This window comes from Podarcis raffonei, chromosome 7 (assembly GCF_027172205.1).
Source record: "Podarcis raffonei isolate rPodRaf1 chromosome 7, rPodRaf1.pri, whole genome shotgun sequence".
Taxonomy (NCBI): Eukaryota; Metazoa; Chordata; class Lepidosauria; order Squamata; family Lacertidae; genus Podarcis; species Podarcis raffonei.
In genome coordinates, this window is record NC_070608.1 from 79,006,846 (window position 1) to 79,027,088 (window position 20,243).

The window sequence follows — 20,243 nt, forward strand, 5'->3', positions numbered from 1 at the left end:
GAGCTGAGAATAAAAGTCAGCGTAGAAGATATAAATAAAACCGCAAAGAAGGCTAAATCTGGTGCCTAACGTGTACAAAGCTGATGTACTAGCATTTCGTCAGCATGAGGGAGATCAAAGGGAAACCCCTTACAGTATCTCAGTATAGACTTTAAATTCATGGGGATTACAGTTACTCAGTGGCTGAAATGACCTCACTTTATGACCTTTCCCAGGAGAAAACAGCACATCTGCCTGCATGCCATGGAGGGAATAGGATTTCTTGGAAAAGCAGTATTGCTTGCCTGTTCTCAGCTCATATTTCACTGCTGTTGCAAAGGGCAAGATAGTTGCCATCGAAACCGTCTTGTGTTTCCATATATACATTGAGTAGAAGCTCTTATAGTTGAAGCACCCTAGCTTCCTACCTACTATCAGGTATGTTACGGATGGATCAGGTCTCAGTATCGCAAACGAGCTCCTGTGCTATGTGCGGCCAAATTTAGACAGGATTTTGAGCGGAAGTCCTCATATACTCCAAGTGATATGAAACTAACTGGGACATAATGGTCCTTGGTTTCATTATTGGTACATTCCTAGTGTCGTGTTTTTTCATGTACAGTGGTACCTCGGGTTATGTACTTAATTTGTTCCGGAGGTCTGTTCTTAACCTGAAACTGTTCTTAACCTGAAGCACCACTTTAGCTAATGGGGCCTCCTGCTGCCGCCGCACCACCAGAGCACGATTTCTGTTCTTATCCTGAAGCAAAGTTCTTAACCTGAAGCACTATTTCTGGGTTAGCGGAGTGTGTAACCTGAAGCGTATGTAACCTGAGGTACCACTGTACTATAGTCTTCTATTCTTATGTTTGCAGCTGTAATGGTTATAGGGGTTGCTCGTGCGTAAGTTACTGCCACTCTGGGCTAGGTTGCCTGGTTAAACCTTTTCTGTCTGGACAGCCATTCGCTTCGTGGCTGTTCAGTCGCTAGCAGAATCCGTCAGTGGGCGTTTCTTGAACTTCTTCCAGCAAAGAAGTTCTTTGACGCCAAGTCTCCACCTACTCTCCCTGCGCGGAAGTCTTCTGCGCAGGGTGGGTGTGGGCAGCGGAGGATCTGTGCTCTCCCCGCTGGAGTCCTGGAGCCCCTTCGCCGATTCGCCAATCAGCCCCCCTTCACCCCTGGTGTTACGCTGATTTCCTTCCCCAGCAGATGGGCTGCCTCTCTCCCTGCTGGGCCCCTCTCCAGCATCGCTCGGGAGCCTTGCCTCCGCCTCTGGCTCCGATGGCAGTTCCCTGACAGCAGCCAATACAAAACAGAAATCTGTTGTCTTCATTCCCCTTCCCCTCTTCAGAGCAGGGAGTTGAAGCAGAATTCACAATCACTCACACGTCTTTTCTGTGTTTCTCTGTTAGGCTATTCTTTTTGGGGGCATGGCTGTGTTTTATCTATTCAGATGCAACTGTACATCCCCTTCCCTGCTGCTGGGTGCTTCTTATTGACCCTTTCTTGCTGGCTATAGTTTTGCTGTAGTGTATGAGGTACAGTACTTACTAATAGAATGGAGCAGGGACTGCCAGACCTTCAAAATCTGTCAAAGGAAGCGTGCAAAGGCCTCAGATATTTATTCCGCTGCTCCTTTGCTCAGCAGGAGAACGTATATATGAACCATGAAGAATAACTCTGAAAGAAATGGAGGCCAGAAGAGGGTGAAAAGGCTCAGGGACCTCTATAGAATTTATCTTTGTGAATTGTAGTTTTATTAACACTCTGTCCACAAGGACTTCTTTCCTTTTATGCTAATATCACAGCTGTGTCACCTTCCCATAGTTAGTTAAATCTTAGTCTTTCTGAGGCACACACAGCACAATGATCATCCTGAATTAAACAACTGGGAAATTACCTCAGTCTGCTTCTCCCCTGTTCTGTGGCTGATTTTTCCCTTCTCTTCATTGTCCCAATTTATATAGCAGTACTGTTGCGTGTGTTGTTTTTTTAATTACAGATGACTTTTCATTCACTTGAGGAGTTTGCTGTTCATACCCTTTTGCTTATGGACTTTAAGATCAACTTTGATTTTTAATTGCTCATTTTGTGAGTGCTGCTTCAGAGGAACAAAAGATGCATGGCAACCATAGACTATTACAAGGATTGCGCAGCTTGCAACATGTATTTTGTGTGCTGAATTGAAGCCACTCTTTAGCAACACGTTTCCCTAGTGAATACCGTATTTTTCGCTCTATAACACGCTCCCAACCATAACACGCACATAGTTTTTAGAGGAGGAAAACAAGAAAAAAAAATATTCTAAACGAAACAGTGGATGTATGATTTTTGTGGTTCATGCTGTGGCCACAGACATGTGATCTGACGGTGAGTTTGGGGTAGCCCAATGCAAAAATCCTGAGGATCCACGTGGATCCGTACTTTGTAACCACGTTTTTGCACCACTGCGGCCCCAGGCAACAGTGGGTGCGTGATTTTTTTGGTGCATGCTGTAGCCATGGCCATGCTATGTGATCTGATGGTGAATTTGGGGTGACCCAGTGCAAAAATCCTGAGGATCCATGTGGATTCGTGTTTTGTAACCACGTGAATGAAGGAACTGTCAGTAATGTATGATATCTCCAATACAGTGATGAAGGAAGAGGGGGGGGAGCTCACACTTGTCCTAGGCAAAGCAGCCAACTCCTATAGGCCTAGGTGCCTTCACCCCCCCATTAAATATTTGAGGGAGTCATCCCCCATCCCCCATTGTGGTATGTGAGTGGGGCTTACCTGGCTGTCCCCCCAATATTTTTTGAAGTTGGAAGAGGGAGGGAGGGAGGGAGGGAAGGAAGAGAGAGGGGGAACTCACATTTGTGGAGCTGCCTTGCCTCGAACTGGAGCAAAAAGAGGAGGAGGAGACTCAGGGACACGAGCCTTGTAAGCCGCTTTGTTTGAATTTACCGGTGAGGTGCTGGGGGAGGGACGGAAGGGGATGCCCTCTTTGTCCCTCCTTCCGGCTCATTGTAAAGAAAGCAGAGTAAGAGCCGCTTACATTTGTGTAAGGGAGAGCCATAGAGCAGGCAGACACTGAGAAAGAGAGGCTTTCTCTCTTTCCCCACCTTGGCTTTTACACACTGCCTGCAGCTCTTGCCAGCTTCCGAGCGCCCACCTCGCCAAAAAGCCATAGAGGAGGCAGACAGGAGAAAGAGAGGCTGTCTCCCTTTCCCCACCTTGGCTTTTACACACTGCGTGCAGCTCTTGCTGGCTTCCGAGCTGCCTCCCTTCTCCCACCTCGCCAAAAAGCCATAGAGCAGGCAGACAGGAGGAAGAGAGGCTGTCTCCCGACACTCAGCTGTTGCTCAGCTGTTGCCGGCTTCTCAGCCAGCCAAGAGGAGGAAGAGAGGCTGCCGAACAGCCAGCAAGAGCGGTTCCTCCTGCCTGCATTCGCTCCATAACACGCACACACATTTCCCTTTACCTTTTAGGCGAAAAAAACTGAGTGTAATGGTGCGAAAAGTACGGTAGTGACACTGTCATCCTAATTATACTTATGAGGATACTTATGGACAAAAAGAAGTTTTGAATTTCTTTTGAGCCCAAGTAGTGTAATACACTATTTATAAAGTGATTTTTGGTTCTGCAATGAGTGAATTCTAGATGATGGCCAAAGTAATCAGAGACTTCACATGAACAAAGGGAGAGTTAATAAGGTAGTTGAGCTTCTTCAGGAACAAAAGCACTACCATTGTACGGTACTTCTTTAATACTCTTCATACATAGAAATGCATCCAAGTGATGATATCCTAGAACTGTCCTGAACTCTACTTTCTACAGTCTTTCATAAGGACTCTGGAGTTGTTCCCATTTACTTCAGACGTAACACTTTTAAAAGTGCAAAATTGAATATATTTGCCCCCAGCTTCATCTGAATGTCCCTGTCAAGAGTCTTATAGGCCAATTCTGATCTGGAAAGCTAATTTCCAGAACTAAGTGGAGGTGAGTTTAGCACATAAGCCTCTCTCAAAATTGAAACAGAAGCTAAAGGCTATCGTTGAGTTCCATGCTGTCCCGCTCTTCATCCCCTCTAGACTTTTGCAGGTCTGGGTCATTTAGCAATTCATATTATTTAAATGGGCAGTTCAGGCCTGCTAGATATTTTTCATCTGGATGTTAGGGTAGGAAGTGAAATGTGGTGGGCTAGGGAGAAGAAATGGGATGTGGGTGGCGCTGTGGGTTAAAACACAGAGCCTAGGACTTGCCGATCAGAAGGTTGGCGGTTCGAATCCCCGCGACGGGGTGAGCTCCCGTTGCTCGGTCCCAGCTCCTGCCCACCTAGCAGTTCGAAAGCACGTCAAAGTGCAAGTAGATAAATAGGTACCACTCCGGCTGGAAGGTAAACAGCATTTCTGTGTGCTGCTCTGGTTCGCCAGCAGCAGCTTAGTCATGCTGGCCACATGACCTGGAAGCTGAACGCCTGCTCCCTTGGCCAATAAAGTGAGATGAGCACCGCAACCCCAGAGTCGGCCACGACTGGACCAAATGGTCAGGGGTCCCTTGACCTTTACTTTAGGGAGAAGAAATGCTTTGGGTACAGCCAGAGAGAGAGAGAGAGAGAGAGAGAGAGAGAGAGAGAGAGAGAGAAGTTTTTTAGGAACTATAAAGAAAGGTCTTGGGCTGGGGGGAGTTGGGCTGTTTCTTCAAAAGCTTCACCTTTGTTTTGGGGGACTAATGGTTTCATAAAGTACCGCTGCCTGAGAATATACTCTCTGGTACTCTTGTCACATGGAGACTGATCCTGTAAAGCTGCCCCATTACTTCTTATTACTCGGGGATTAGGAAGTGCGAAACACTGGGGTTTGTTAAGCCAAACCTGTGGCTTGTACAAATACTGTAGAAGCAACAGTGATTCATGGAGTTAATCCTTCATCTGCAAAGAGCTATAAAAACTGTTGTCGATTAATCTCCTCTTAGTTCCTATTTCTTCAATATGTATTGTAAATATCAAGTTTTTCCTAAGGTTTTCCATAGTTCTGGCTACATCATAAGTAGAGGATTGCCCCAGGGGACATCTCATTTCTGTTTATACAAACTCTCTGGCCACATTCAGCAGCCAGCACAGTATCAGAAAGGTATTTGCTGCTGCTTTTCTTTTTTTAACTGCAGTTTAGTTGCTGAAAATAAAAGGTTACCCTATGGTTGGGCTCCTAATAAACGCTGACATCTAGTTTTCTTGCGCTTGCTGCTAGAGAATGCTTTGTTTAGCTTGTGGGAGTTCACAGGCAATGAAGGCAGGCAAGCATCCATTGAAAAGTACATTATCAGGTGTACTCGCAGAAGCCTCAAAACAGTTTCCTCCTCAAAGGATTGTTTTTGGAGTATTTGCCCTATATATTTCTTGAGATACAGGAAAGATATGAAGTCATTCATCTTTGGGTGTAATTGCAAAGACCCTTATTTTCTGCATACCGCAATTACATCAAGACTTTTCCCGCAGGGCAACGGAAAAACTAGCTAACTCTTCTTTCACACTGTACTAGAATCTCTGATCTGTTAAGGCATGTTGTTGCTTATCTTATCAGATAAGAAATCTAGATCCAGGCTCCTATTCTTTATATATACAGCAGGGGTGAGCCGAATTTGGCCTGCGAAGCATCCCCATTTGGCCCATAAAGCCATTTCAGCCAAGCCACACTCACCTGCCCTACAGGTGGGGCTGGTAAAAACCTGGCTCAGCCAATCATCTGATCAGTGTTGCTTGCAAAACCTCTTTCAGAGCGATGTGCAAAAGTGCAGGGAGGAAGTCACCCAATGCCGTTGTGGCATCAGGTGATCGATAGCTGGGCACCTCCAACTTGGCCTGCAAAGGGTGAGTAACTATATGGCCCATTGTGCAAAAAAGTGTCCCGTCCTCATTTACAGCTCCCCACCAATGACTTTCTCTTTCCTTAACCTTCTTGTTCTGTGCATGCTCACAGGCTATTGACTGCTTTTTCCTTCTCCTCTCATCCCCTTATTCCTTTTCTCTTTACCCTGGACCTTCTTTGTTCTATTTATCTAGCAAGCCAATTCCCTAACCTTCCTATTTATTGCTCCTAAAATCCACAATTGGCTGCTACCAGTTCCTGTCCTCCTGATTTCTGCTACTCGTTCATTAAGCCCCATCAGTTTTGCCTGGTATGTGTTGTTCGGATTCTCATGCCATGACCCTAGTGCTCTGTATAACACATGGAACTCTTCTGGCATGAGATACCTTTTAATGGTGACAATGGCATTTGTAAAGTAAAGCAAGCACTCCGTTAATTTTTATAAGGATTCTGTTATTCAGATTAACATATCACATTTGGGATTTACAATACCAGGAGTTATATTTGACTGCCTCCCAGCTGTATTTGTCCTGCTTTTATTCAAAACTGGGACAAAGCAAACTTGTGAAGCCTTTAGTTACTCTTGCAAAAATTTCTTCCTCTTCAAGCCAAATGTTCTTTTGTCCCAGAATTCCACATTACTATTCAATAAATCCAATATATAGGGCTATTTAAGTTGATTGTAAACTGCATTTACAAACTCTGAATTGTTCAAATGACAGTGTACGTTAGTTTCACATTATTCCTCTACTTGGTTTAATCTATGCGGCCTCCTACTCAGGGGAAAAAAGCTTTTTGAGAAAGTAACGTGGTAAGAGAAATATGGCAGAATTTTATTTGTAGTTGATTAGTCATCTGCCTTTTAAATTTAATCAAGTAGATTTGAATGCATCAATAAAGTCTCAATAGGGGTGTCTTTCTGAGATCCTGGGAGAAATATAAGTGAATGGACAAGTTGATAAAAGTTACCACTCGCTGTTAGAATGGAAATACATCTTATTTTGAATCACTTTGGCAGTAACACATTGGAACCAAAACAGACAGAACTGCCAACAATTCAACATGTGACCTTCATGCAATTAACTTTTCCCTTATTGGCTGATATTGTTCCCTGCCAATGAGAGGCAGGGGGGTTGGGGAGGGTGGACATGATGTCCTGACTTCACGTGACATTCTGATGTGGGGGAGGGGCTCCTCTGGCCAGTGGTAGAGCTTCATGCTCTGGCACCGGGAGGCAGAGAACAGGTGGGGCGCGTGTCCCGGGGGCATGGTGCGTGTCCCGGGGGCGTGGTGCGTGCCCTGGGGGCATGGCACACCACCGGCAGGGACATGGTGTGCATCCTGGGGGCATGGTGCACCTCCTGCGGGGGCGTGGTGCCCAGCATGGGCGGGGGGCAGCCGAGATGGCACCCCACCGGGATCATGCTGCCAGGAGCAGTGCACTCCCCCTGCTCCCCTCTTCCTCCACCAGTGCCTCTGGCACTGAGGGGGTGGGCCCCATCAAAAAAAGACTGGGGCCCCCCACAGTGCCTCAGTCCCCATGAGCTGGTGCCCTTGCTGCCAATTAATCAACCAAAGCATTGGTTGATTAATCTACCAATTCATCATTTAAAGTTTGATGGTTTGTTGCTATGTTTGAGCCAGGGAGTAAATTATTACATCTTCTAAGGGTTTCTCAACTTCTGATCTATTTTGCAGTAGTGTTGTGTCTTTCACAGGGTTGGTCTGAGTTGAAATGTGGGTGAATACCAGGGTGAAAAGCGCAGCTGTGCAGCCACACAGAAGAATAAATGGGGGAAGGAATAGGGACATTTTAAAAAGCACTAGGAAACAAGTTGAAATGGTTCCTTTCAATGGCTTTCTCCTGGCAATCCCTCTTCCCTATTTCACTCCTTCCTCCTGTATTGACAGGACCACAGACCATAATACCAAGGTAGGCATGTGGTTTAAGTGTACTGAGAAAAGTATGAGAAGGTGCTCTCTAGAAGTGTATTTGTGGTGTCAGAAATTTGCCCCATTAAAAGTACAGACAGGATCAACCTATGACAGTGGCCAAACTTGGCCTTCCAGTTGTTTTGGGACTACAGTTCCCATCATCCCTGACCACTGGTCCTGTTAGCTAGGGATGGTAGGAGTTGTAGTCCCAAAGCAGCTAGAGGGCCAAGTTTGTTGGCCATCACTGAGCTAGGGTTATAGGTCACTTGTGTAGTATCTGCTCTGCATGCAGAAGAATCCAGGTTCTATCCCCAGCAGCTCCATGTGGAGCTGGGAATGTGCTCTACCTGAAACTCTGGAAAGCCACTGCCAGTAGTATGGTAAACCATCAATTTCCCTTTGGGTTGCATTCTTGGGATTGTGCCTAATGCCAGCTGTGTATAGTCAAAACACATTGGGTGCAATGGCAGGTGGTATTGCCAGAGTCTCTCCTCCCCCCGCCCCCCCGACATCCTCCTCCATCTCTTTCTTTCTTTCTTTCTTTCTTTCTTTCTTTCTTTCTTTCTTTCTTTCTTTTCTCTTCTTTGCCAACTGTGTAAAGTAGGCTGTGCACAACTTAAATGTTCATAAGTTGTGGGCTTTTTGTATGGACAATGAGCTAGATGGAGTAATGATCTGACTTGCTATAAGGCAGCTTTCAAACTTTTTGTTTGCCATTGAAATTTTGCTTTTAAATTTGGCAGTTTGTAACATGGCAAAACCAGGATAAAACAGAGGAAGCAATAAATGAATGCTATGAATAAGGGGAGATGTAGATAAGTGGTGGGGCTGCCATACGTCTGGGATTTCAAAGGCGGGATTGATGTCCAGGGGAAATTTCCAAAAGGTGCAGCTTTGTCCTGGATCTTAGGCAAGTCAAATGAAAAATTGTGAGCTTTTTGGTACTTTTGTGGGGGGGGGGGAAATCTCAAGAACTTTGGAGGTTGTCTAAAAAAAGCTCAGAATTTTCGGGGGGTCCTGGTTTTTACTTTTTGAAATATGGCAGCCCTGTAAGTGGGGGTTTGAGCAAATATTTGAACGGAACCAGTCAGTAACTTGGTGAAAAGGAGCAAAAATATAAAAGGAGAGAGAAACAAAATCAGAAGAAGAATACCGTGAGCCCAGAAGTACAATGGGTGTTTTCTGTTGCAATGTGCTGACCTAGATATTCCTCTAGGAAGTTTAGGAAATTGTTGGCCTTTTTCATTTTTTGCCACGACCAATATACATCAGCTTATCTTTTTCTCCTTCTAGATCAAAGGAGCACTGTCCTATCTGATCACATCCAACACGGTTCTCTAAAACTTGCAAGGTTACCTTTTTCTCCCACACTGTTTCTAGCCAGAGACCTTGCCTCAGTTTGACCCTTCATGTCACTTCTGAGTTCCTAAGACGGCATTACGAAAGGATTTTCGTACACATTAAAATGAATCTGTCTGAAGTCTCTTAGATGTAGTTTGCAGAATAGTACTGGCAAGGACGTTTATATAGGGCACTTGTTTTTATGAGGCAGATCAGATGTGAATTTGTTTTGCCTAATATGAGGACTAGAGAGCAGGGAGATCAGAAGCAAAAGGGGACAGGGTTTAATTATGCCACTAATTCTTATGTAGAAGTCCATGAGACACCTCTGTCTCTTGTGTTGCCCAAAGCCTTACAGGCAAGGAGAAGGTTTGCACAGGGTATATGAATGTTAAGGTGTCTGAATTATTCAGACCTAGACTCTATGGGCTAGCTTAGCCCTTGCAGCCTTGAAATGTCCAGACCTTTGGGGCTTCTTGCACAGTTCCAGGACCTGGATGAAAAATAGCTCATGTTGTCCCATATTTCTATGTCAAAACCTCCCAGAAGTGTTTGATAATGAAAATGAAGACAACACTACAGTTTCCCCGCAGCTGTAATCATTTGGGGGAAAGTAAACGTTTCATTTGCTGAGATTTCTTCTTCTGCACAACTATTCAAGGTGAGGAGCCCTGCTTTCCTTATACATTTATTAAAATATATCTCTCGTCCTTCCATTAAATTCAGGTCTAAAGCTGTTTATATACAGCTAATTCAGTGTAAAACAAAACTTATCATTATCACAGAAGATAAACTGTAATCCTACATTCATTTACCTGGGAGTAAGCCCATTGAACTGAATGGGACTTACTACTGAATACAGTACACACAGGTACATATAGGATTGTTCTGTATGATTAGCAATCATTAAGAGCCATTGAAAGCTGGCAAGAGAGGGTTGATTTCATCTGGCACCAAATATATGTTGAAAGAAGGTCTCAGGTGAACATTTTTGGGGGGACATTCCACATTTGGGGTGCCACAACAGTAAAGGCACTGTCTCTGCTAGCCAGCAAATTAATTACAGAAGGTTGAGGTACCCTGAGCTGATCATTTTATTCCATTGGTAGGTTTGTGCAGATGTTCTCCAGAATAAATGACTGACCTTAGTGGATGGCTTCCAGAGTAAAAAGAGTCTTTGTAATTAGTTGTTTTTGTTTAAAAAAACAAAAACATCTATCTGTATAACCAGTCTGCATCAATAAATTGAACAAATTACATTTAAGAACATAATCAAGGAATATTCAATATGATATATCACATAATAATTTGTGTATTAAAGTGTTAACATTACAGGGCATGCAGCCAATGGACTTCAGATCAATATTCCAGAGCGTTGCTGGGCAATACCAGTAATGAAAAGAGAGGCTCCCTGTTGTTAGATAAATGTGGGAAGAAGAGAAATGGGTGGATTAATAGCTAAAGGCCTCCTCTTAAGAGGCATCTCTGTAGAAAAACCAGAAGCATTTTTGTTAGGGATTGTAGGACAAGACCTGCCAAGGAAAATAAGGAACTTATTTATATATGTTACAACAGCGGCAAGAGTCTTGATAGCACAAGGATGGAAGAATGAGGAAACCCCGACAAAAGAACAGTGGCAAGAGAAACTGATGAACTACATAGAACTGGCTAAATTGACATACAAACTGCTAGACAAGGACAACTGTGACTTCAAGGAAGAATGGGAACTTTAAACAAATTATTTAAAAACACAACAAAATGAACTGGACTCCTTGGCAGGTTTTGAATAAACATACACAAATTTATTGTTGATAACATGATGGACAGATATGTAAGGATATATACAATTTTATAATATGCAGAGAAAATATGTGCAGCGAAATCAGGGAGAAGAGCTGAGGGAAGTCCTTTGGGGCGAGGGGGAATAAAAAAGGGGTGAAATTATGTAGGTTTGACAATTTATATGGTTAATAATTATATGGTTTGACAATTTGTTATGTGGAAATTGAGCAATAAAAATATTTTTAAAAAGAAGAGGCATCTCATTCTGCAGTGGGCTCCCAGCTATTTCATAACATGCAGCAAATTGTCTCTTTTCTTAGCATGCATAGTTTGCTTCCAAAAAATTGATGCCATCACAGCCTACATTCTTTCCCTGTTTTCCTTGACACTGCTGCTCACTTTGTCTTTTTAAGCACTCCCCAATGTCATGATGGTCACCTCACCATTGTAATGTCACCTCCCTAGGCTTACTTTGGCATCCTTGTGCCATTTTTCTGACACTACTTAAAAAAACAACATGGTTTTGTTTATGCTCATCTTTGCACTGCAGCCTGGCCCCTGCAGATTTGCAGAGATGTAGTTGTTCAGTTCTCTAAAAACAACACTGTGTGATTTGCATAAAACTTTCATTACCTCCGGGATTTTTTCCGAAACAAGACAAAACAAAAACAAAACCCTGTCAGTGCAGGATGGCTCACTAGTCTTGGATTAACATTTTATGAGATTGTTCATTCTCCCCTGTTCATCATGAACAAAGAGAGTAGTTAATCAAACAAATAAAAGTTGTGACAAAAGGCAGAACAGGTTCACTAGCTATTTTCCACCCAACCTGAGCGAAATGTTATTTCTAGCTCCTATATTTCTTATTGTTTGGTAGGGCATGGGATTTGCTGGCATGCTGGCTGTAGCTTTAATTACTTCTCGAATGGTTTGGGGAAAGAGTTTAGTGGATCATGGAAAGTAATGTTGCTGTCGTTTGGTTTGATCAGTAAAGAATGTTTCAGAGCAGGTTTGCTTGAGGGAAGTTGTATCAGCTGTAACTAAGAGAAGGGAAGCTCCCACTTGGTCTTTCTCTTTGGGTGCACTGGAATTGGCACCACAGATGAGTACATACAAACATGTGCCATTGGAACGGGCCATCACCACAATTTATTGGGGAAAACCCAATACTTTTTTCTGGGGGGACGCAGGGATACACATACCCCTAAACATTTTGTGAATCTAACAGAAGAAGAAACTAATTTTTTAAAATAAATAAATAAATAGTTTCTTCTCTAGCACGGTGAATCGTCAGTTCCATTGCTACCCCCGATGGCGGCCTCTTTTCCTGTCATGGTGTTTCCTGAGTCTCAGGCGGAAGCGAGCGTTTAATGTGTGAAGTAGGAGTTGAAATCTAGCACGGTGATTGTTCAGTTTCGTTGTTACCACCTCCGATGGCAGCTTCGTTTTCTTTCCCGGTGATTTTCTTGAGTCAAAATGAGAGTACCCCTAAACAGTTTTTAGGAAAAAAGCACTGGAAAAGAACAACTGTTTTTTTGCACTGGAGTCCAGCCTTAGCCTGTAGGATTATATGTGATCAAGGGGTAGTTTTACATTCTATTTATTTATTTATTACATTTATATCACACCATATCTTTGAGGATCTCAGGGTTCTGTATATGATCTACCCAGGCATAGCCAAACTTGGCCCTCTGGGTGTTTTGGGACTACAATTCCCATCATCCCTGACCACTGGTCCTGTTAGCTAGGGATGATGGGAGTTGTAGTCCCAAAACATCTGGAGGGCCAAGTTTGGCTATGCCTGATCTATACTCTCTCTCTCTCTCAATCTCTCTCTCTCTCTCTCTCTCTCTCTCTCTCTCTCTCTCTCACACACACACACACACACACACACACTTAATTTTCATAACACCTTGTAAAACTGGATAGTAATATTCATGGGTAAACTGGGTCTACTTGGTCCTAGTCAAACATTCTAGTCCCTAGACCAGGGTTTCCCAAACTTGGGTCCCCAGCTGTTTTTGGACTATCATTCCCATCACCCCTGACCACTGGTCTGGCTAGCTGGGGAATGATGGGAGTTGTAGTCCAAAAACTGCTGGGGAAACCCTTCCCTGGTCTATGCTGACTCTCAGTCATGTAATAATAATATATTCAAACTTTCTTTTACACACTTGTGCAAGATTTACTGCATGAGGAAAGAGTTATGGAAGAAAATTTCTAGTACCTTGATATCAGTATTAAGCACTGGCTTACAATACTGAAGATCTCCGTGAGACTGTGGAGAGCGCATATTCTAGATTGATAGAGAAGTATAAGGAACAGTCATAAAAAGAGGCTGTGTCCTCTTCAGAGTTCATCTACTGCACATTTTATTTTATTTTATTTTTTGAATACAGTTTAGAAACGGTATAAAAACTGGAGACTTTTTCTGTCATATGAAGGGTTATTCTTGATTTGAGAAATTGTGCTGATTTATTGGTTTACTGCAAAATTGGTAGAGTTGGCTGAAACCTAACAGAGATGTTGGTACTGAGCCTATTGCTTCTTTCAAAGCTTTTAGTTATGTTTCCAGACATGGTTCTAAGACCACAAACCCTTGCAATCTCATGTGCTGCCTCTTCAATTAATCACTTGTTACACAGTGTCCTGTCTGGCTGGAGGCCAGGGTGTTTATGGGAAATCTCTCTCTCTCTTCTACTGATATCGATAATAGATAAGGATGCCACCAGGAGAGGTGAGAAATGGTAACAGCAGAACTGACTGACAGAACTGTCATCCCCTATTGCTAAATCTATTCATAGAACAGACAATATAAATCAAGCGCCAACTACGGTACTCTTTTCCACCAAGTAAGAGATGTGTTTAATATCTGTCATTTTCAGTAAAGGTGGGGTAGATGGGGGAGAGAAGAGAAGATTGTAAGTAAATTTGATGTATGTTTCCCCCTAAGAATGCGTCGAAAAAATCCACGTGTGAAACAGCTGTAAAATGATTAAGAAAGAATGTGCTGATATTACAAGAGTTTGGCTTGGTCAGGTTTGAGAAAAAGAGAGTCTAACCTGGAGGCAGCTTACTAAGGGCAGTTAAAGGTAAAGGGACCCCTGACAATTAAGTCCAGTCGTGAATGACTCTGGGGTTGCTGTGCTCATCTTGCTTTATAGGCCGAGGGAGCCGGTGTTTGTAAGTAAAAGAACCTTGCAGTAATAAAATCACAGTAAAATCAGCAGTGATAAGAATCTGTGGGACCTCACACAGAAGTCAATTTCCTATATGATCCAAGTGCCTAAACAAAAATGTATTCCTTCTTTGTTTGGATACTTCTACTATGGGGACAGACTGAATGCCACCTGGGGGAGTGCATGTTAGTTTCCCATAAATCCATCAGAAGTGATAACAGGTAGAGCTATTTAAATAAAATACTATTTTGTGAGATAGCAGCAAGAAGTGGAATATTTAGGCAGGAAATCAGAAGAGTTTAAGCAATTAAGAGTGCAAAACGTTCTGAAATAAGCATATGAACAAAGAACTTCACTGTTCTTTGAATGCAGAAGTGGATAAACTAATGAATGGATAAGCTATGATTGTTTATAGTCTTATGCCTAATTTGTGCTTTAAAGGGGCTTTGTTGCTTTGTGTTATTTTTCTTCTGCGGCAACTGCACTTTTTAGTCTTGTCAGGCACCTAGCAGTAGATAGAAGCTGGTCATATTCTTTAGCTAATTACTTGGTGTCTATGCAAACTTCCATTATAAAGTCAATGCCCGAAAGGCTATGTTGTTTTGAATACCTGCCCTTAATTTCTGCATTCTTACAGCACCTCACTAAGTTCCATTGCAGCAACCTGGTCAGGGACTAAGTAATATACCTGAAGGAGTGTCTCCACCTCTATCATTCAGCTCAGACACTGAGGTCCACTTCTGAGGGTCTTATGGCGGTACCCTCACTGAAGTAAAGTTACAGGGAACAGGCAGAGGGCCTTCTCGGCAGCGGCACCCTCCCAGTGGAAAACCCTCCCATACGATGTCAGGGAGATTTGTGCTTTAAAGGGGCTTTGTGCTTTAAAAGAGTTACACAACTTTTAGAAAACATCTGAAGGCAGCCCTGTATTGGGAAGTTTTTAATGCTTGATGTTTTACTATGTTTTTATATATGCTGTAAGTTGCACAGTGTGGCTGGGGAAACCCAGCCAGATGGGCAGTGTATAAACAGTATAAGGACGGGGTATAAATAATCGATGATGATGATGATGATAGCTGCTACAGTCTTGTCCTGGGCAACTCATGGCTGCTGTACAATTGTTTATTTTTTATTTTGTTTAGACTGTTCTGATTATGGATGTCGTGGGGCATACCTGGTATGCCCCTTGTCTCTCTACAATCCATTGATTTATTTTATATTATTAACACCCCTCTGGAGAGTTTGGGATTTCTTGGCACACTGATGCATAAGAAGGTGCTTATTCTCATCTCTGTTAGTCTTATAGTCCAGGTTTTGTGTGTGTTTCATGTTTGCTGCAATCACGTGCTGTGCTTCTGTGAAGGGAGAATTGCCTGCACTTTCAATGAGAGTGAATCCTGAAAGAAAAGAGATCCCTGCACAAAATTAAAACCCTCCTTTACTTGAAGCGATAGCCAGAAAGTCCTTTCCATCCTCTTCCCTAAAATAATAAATAGCACATGCCAGCAATAACCCTCTAAAACACAGAACAACCAGACAGATATTGGACATCATTTGGCACCAGCCATCAATTTTTAAAGCCTTTCTCAATAAAGCACAGTTACTGTATTTGAAGAAAATAATGTTTTGTGATATTTTCCATTGCACCTTCTTTCAACTACTAGCATAATCCTTCTAGTCTGCCTTTAGGGTAGCATTGCCAACCATCTATTATTGCATACTGGTCTGACCAGTGAAAAGCATATGCTAGCAGGAAACTACTATCTGAAAGCCAATGAACCCTAGGGGCAGTCCAACTGTTTTGTTCATTTATCCCATCCTTTTCTTTGAACAGAAACCAGAGTAGCTTGCAACTTAAAATCAAATAAAATGCATACTCTCCAATATTTCTCCAATGAAAACAGGGACGTCCTATTCCATAATGATAATTTTACTATTTATACCCCACACATCTTACTGGGCTGCCCCAGACACTCTGGGCAACTTCCAACGTATACAATAACATAATAAAACATTAAATATTTAAAAAACTTACCTATACATGATTGCCTTCAGATGGCTTGTGGGTCAGATAACTCCATACCCTCCAGCATTTCTCCAATGAAAATAAGGACATCCTAAGGAAAAGTGGGACATTTCAGGATCAAATCCAGAAACTAGGACAGCTTCTCTAAATCAGGGATGTCCCTGGAAAATAGGGACACTTGGAGGGTCTGCGAATGGCAGTAAAATCATACCTGAAAATAATGATAAAACAAAATAACTGCAGAAGTAAACAATCACGTAATATAAACAATGCAATGGCAAATCACAAGGGGGGAACAACAGCCAACATAAAAGCAGGAGCAGAAAATAAAAACATCTCCAAAAAATCCTCAACCCTAAAAGTGTTCAGTATTGCAGCTAGGAGGGTCTCCTAAGGAGGGCACTCTACCTGATTGATCCAACACCCAGATCTGCCAAATTTGCTTATTGGCACATGCTAGGCCAGGCATAGGCAAACTCCAGCCCTCCAGAGGTTTGGGACTACAATTCCCATCATCCCTAGCTAACAGGACCAGTGGTCAGGGATGATGGGAATTGTAGTCCCAAACACCTGGAGGGCCGGAGTTTGCCTATGCCTGTGCTAGGCTTTTCTAAAAAGGTAAAGGTACCCCTGCCCATACGGGCCAGTCTTGCCAGACTCTAGGGTTGTGCGCTCATCTCACTCTAGAGGCCGGGAGCCAGTGCTGTCCGCAGACACTTCCGGGTCACGTGGCCAGTGTGACAAGCTGCATCTGGCAAGCCAGTGCAGCACACGGAACGCCGTTTACCTTCCCGCTGGTAAGCGGTCCCTATTTATCTACTTGCACCCGAAGGTGCTTTCGAACTGCTAGGTTGGCAGGCGCTGGGACAGAACGACGGGAGCTCACCCCGCCGCGGGGATTCAAACCGCCGACCTTTCGATCGGCAAGTCCTAGGCGCTGAGGCTTTAACCCACAGCGCCACCCGCATCCCTGTGCTAGGCTTTTCTAGGGCATGCCAATTTCCATTTGGGTCACCCATAAACTGGGAACCTCTGCCGCATAGTCCACCATAACTTTGGCCCCTAGCCTCATACGTTCCCTCCCCCCCCCGCCGCCCTTGGCCCAGCCAGGGGGAGGTGGGCAGTACTTTTTTAAAAAGTCAAAAGTTGATAAATCTACCAGTGGGGAGAAACACAGAGGTTCATCCTGAAACCAGGAACAAGGAAGCTTCTTGGATACTGTCAGGGAACTGCCATCAGCTCAGAGGTGAGAGGTGGAAGGGCAGTTGTGTTACAGGGAGCCTCCGAAGATCTTGCGAAGCAGTCCTCCTCTGGCAAGGAGGAAAGCCCCACCTCCAGTGGGGAGGGGGTGCCGGGACCAGGAGATGCTAGGGAGAGCCTCAACACTGAGCCTGAGCAAAGCGGAGGGGAGGCAAGTCCCCCTTTGCCAGCGCCCACTCTGTAGGCTGGGCGCAGAGAGGGGAGGAGAAGGATGGGGGTCACACGACTCTTATCCTGGGGGAGGTATAAGAACCGCCCACTCCCAGATTCTGCTAGCGACTGAGCGGACATGGACTTGCAACGCTCTGCACTGTAAATAGTTTGTACTAATAATAAAGCCCGGAAAAGACAGGTTGAAGTCTTGCCTGTTTGCTCTCGAGCAACCACACCACCACCTGACAGATACATATTACCTGGATTCCACAAAGTTTGTAACAGAAGTGTGTTTTGCTTTTCAGGAGTTACAGTTTGAAAGGCTTACCCGAGAACTTGAGGCTGAACGCCAGATTGTCGCCAGCCAGCTGGAGAGATGTAAACTGGGATCTGAGACTGGAAGCATGAACAGCATTAGGTATTGTATGAGAGTTATTGTGTTATTTCTCCATAACTGATTAGCATTGATAATGGATTGTGTTCCTCCTCTGACGTATCAGGGTGAAGCTGTGATTTATTAGCAAAGAGAAAATGATTGTGAATCGTGGGTAAAAATGGATGTCGCAAATACTCGTGGAAACTGTGGAGGCAATGAAATAATTTTGACTTCTGAATCTGCTAGGTTTGGCTCCTTTTTCTCATGCACTGGGATAAGAAAAATAAATGCAGTGAAAAATAAATGCAGTTTTTTGGCATGTGAAAATGGAGAGTGCCCCAGATCATTTCCTGTCACACAAACATAACTTGTGGAAATATATTACTGGATAACCTTTTGGTCATTCTTCTAGTTGGATCATTTTAGTAGAGAAATTATTTATGCATTTTAAAATATGTATGATTTTTCTAACTGCAATGTTCTGAAATCTGGTTCTTCTTGTATCTCTGGGAAATAATGAGAAAAATGTTCATGCAGGTAGCATGATTCCGTATGCAGAATTATAATGGTGCTATTAGATTTCACTTTTAAAAGGTTCGATCTAAGCAGAGACTTGCATGGAATACTAAATTTAGGTTGGTATCTTAGGTTGCTTGTCTGAAGGCATGATTAGGCTTGTAAAGTGAATTTGTAGTAGAAGATCATTCTTGTAAGAGGACGAAATGATTACACTGGAGATGATCCTCTAAACATTTCTAAACAATTACATAATATTAATGAGATGTTGACAGAAGAATAGCCCAGTTATTGCTTCATGATAATCGGCCATACACTTCATGGAGCCAAATTTGCAAATAATTAAAAAAGCACTTCAAGTTTGATGATATGCCAGAAATTTGAGAGACCCGGAAAACAAAATCAAAATCAAATGATTGCATAGTAATTTCTGGTTAGTCAAAATCCTTTAAAACAATATTTTATTTTAAATAATTGAGCAAATGCAAGAAGGGGGTCAAAAGGTTCGCAATGTGGTTTCAAGATACTGCCAATCTGTTCTTAAATGTGTGGATTGATTCTTGCTGTTTTTTAAGCGTCTAAAGGCACAGTGGCAGTATTGGAGTCATTGACGTTAATCCGACATGTGATTATTGCTAATTTTATACATTTCCCCTACACTCTTCCTAACAGTAGGAATATTGCCTGATCTCAGTAGTATGTGCACGGGGGCCTGGAACAGAATCCCCATGTAAATAGGGTGTCACCTGTACTCCTAGGACAACTGAGAGCAAAACCAACCCCTGTATATAGGGTTTATTGACCTGACTAAGGCCTTCAACACTGTAAATCTTAATGCCCTGTGGACTGTCTTTCTGAGAATTGGCTGCCCAGATACAATTTGTGAACATCATTCAGCTCCTTCATGATAATATGACAGCAAGAATCACAGGTAACAATGGCTCTCAAAGTGAACCATTCACAGTGGGATCAGGTGTTAAACAGGGTTGTGTTATTGCCCCAACTCTATTTATTATTTTCACTGCCATGAATCTACACATTGTCAAAGGGAAACTCCCCACCAGGGTAGAAATCATATATCAAACAGATGGAGAGCTCTTTAACTTGAGTACACTGAAAGCAAAGAGTAAGGTTACCATAACTTCCGTCATAGAGCTTCAATATGCTGATGACAATGTAGTGTGTGCACACCAAACCATCCTAAATAGTTTCACAGAAGCTTATGAAAAGCTTGGCCTATCGCTCAACATCCAAAAAACCAGCTACACCAACAAGCACAAACCAACCCCTCTGCAGCACCACTAATCAAACATAATGGTATAACATTAGAAAAGGTCAATCACTTCTCTTACCTGAGCAGCTATTTTTCCACAAGGGCAAACATTGATGCCAAAATCCAGCATCGCCTGAGCTCTGCGAGTGCAGCTTTTTCCCAATGGAAGTGCAGAGTCTTTGAGGACCGAGACATTCTCAGAGAAACCAAAACGCTTGTTTACAAAGCTATTGTACGACCAACCTTACTATATGCTTGTGAAACATGGACCACTTAAAAACACCATCTCCAACTCCTCAAAAGATTCCATCAACGGTGTCTCTGAAAAAATGTACGTGTCACTTGGGAAGACAGGCAAACTGGAAGAAGCAAAGATCACCAGCGTCAAAGCAATGATTATTCAACATCAACTTTGTTGGACTGGTCATGTTGTGCGGATGCCTGATTATCATCTTTCAACGCAACTACTCTATGCCAAACTTGTGGTAAAAATGGAAAGCGTAATGCTGGCAGTCAACAAAAGAGGTTTAAAGACTCTCTTCAAGGCAAATCTTTAAAAAAGTAGCATAAACAC

General features: G+C 43.1%; 1 protein-coding gene across 11 annotated transcripts in view; it reads left to right on the plus strand.

Annotated features, from left to right (window-relative positions):
* The window catches only part of CTNND2 (catenin delta 2), a 515,372-nt gene that overhangs the window by 159,564 nt on the left and 335,565 nt on the right, over nucleotides 1-20,243 (plus strand). For all 11 annotated transcript variants that reach the window (XR_008331611.1, XM_053397153.1, XM_053397157.1 and 8 more), the window contains one exon: nucleotides 17,810-17,922. Coding sequence is in view for 10 of the 11 variants with exons in the window: in XM_053397153.1 (XP_053253128.1) it covers nucleotides 17,810-17,922 (113 nt within the window). In the remaining variant the exon portion in view is untranslated. The remainder of the gene's footprint in view (nucleotides 1-17,809; nucleotides 17,923-20,243) is intronic.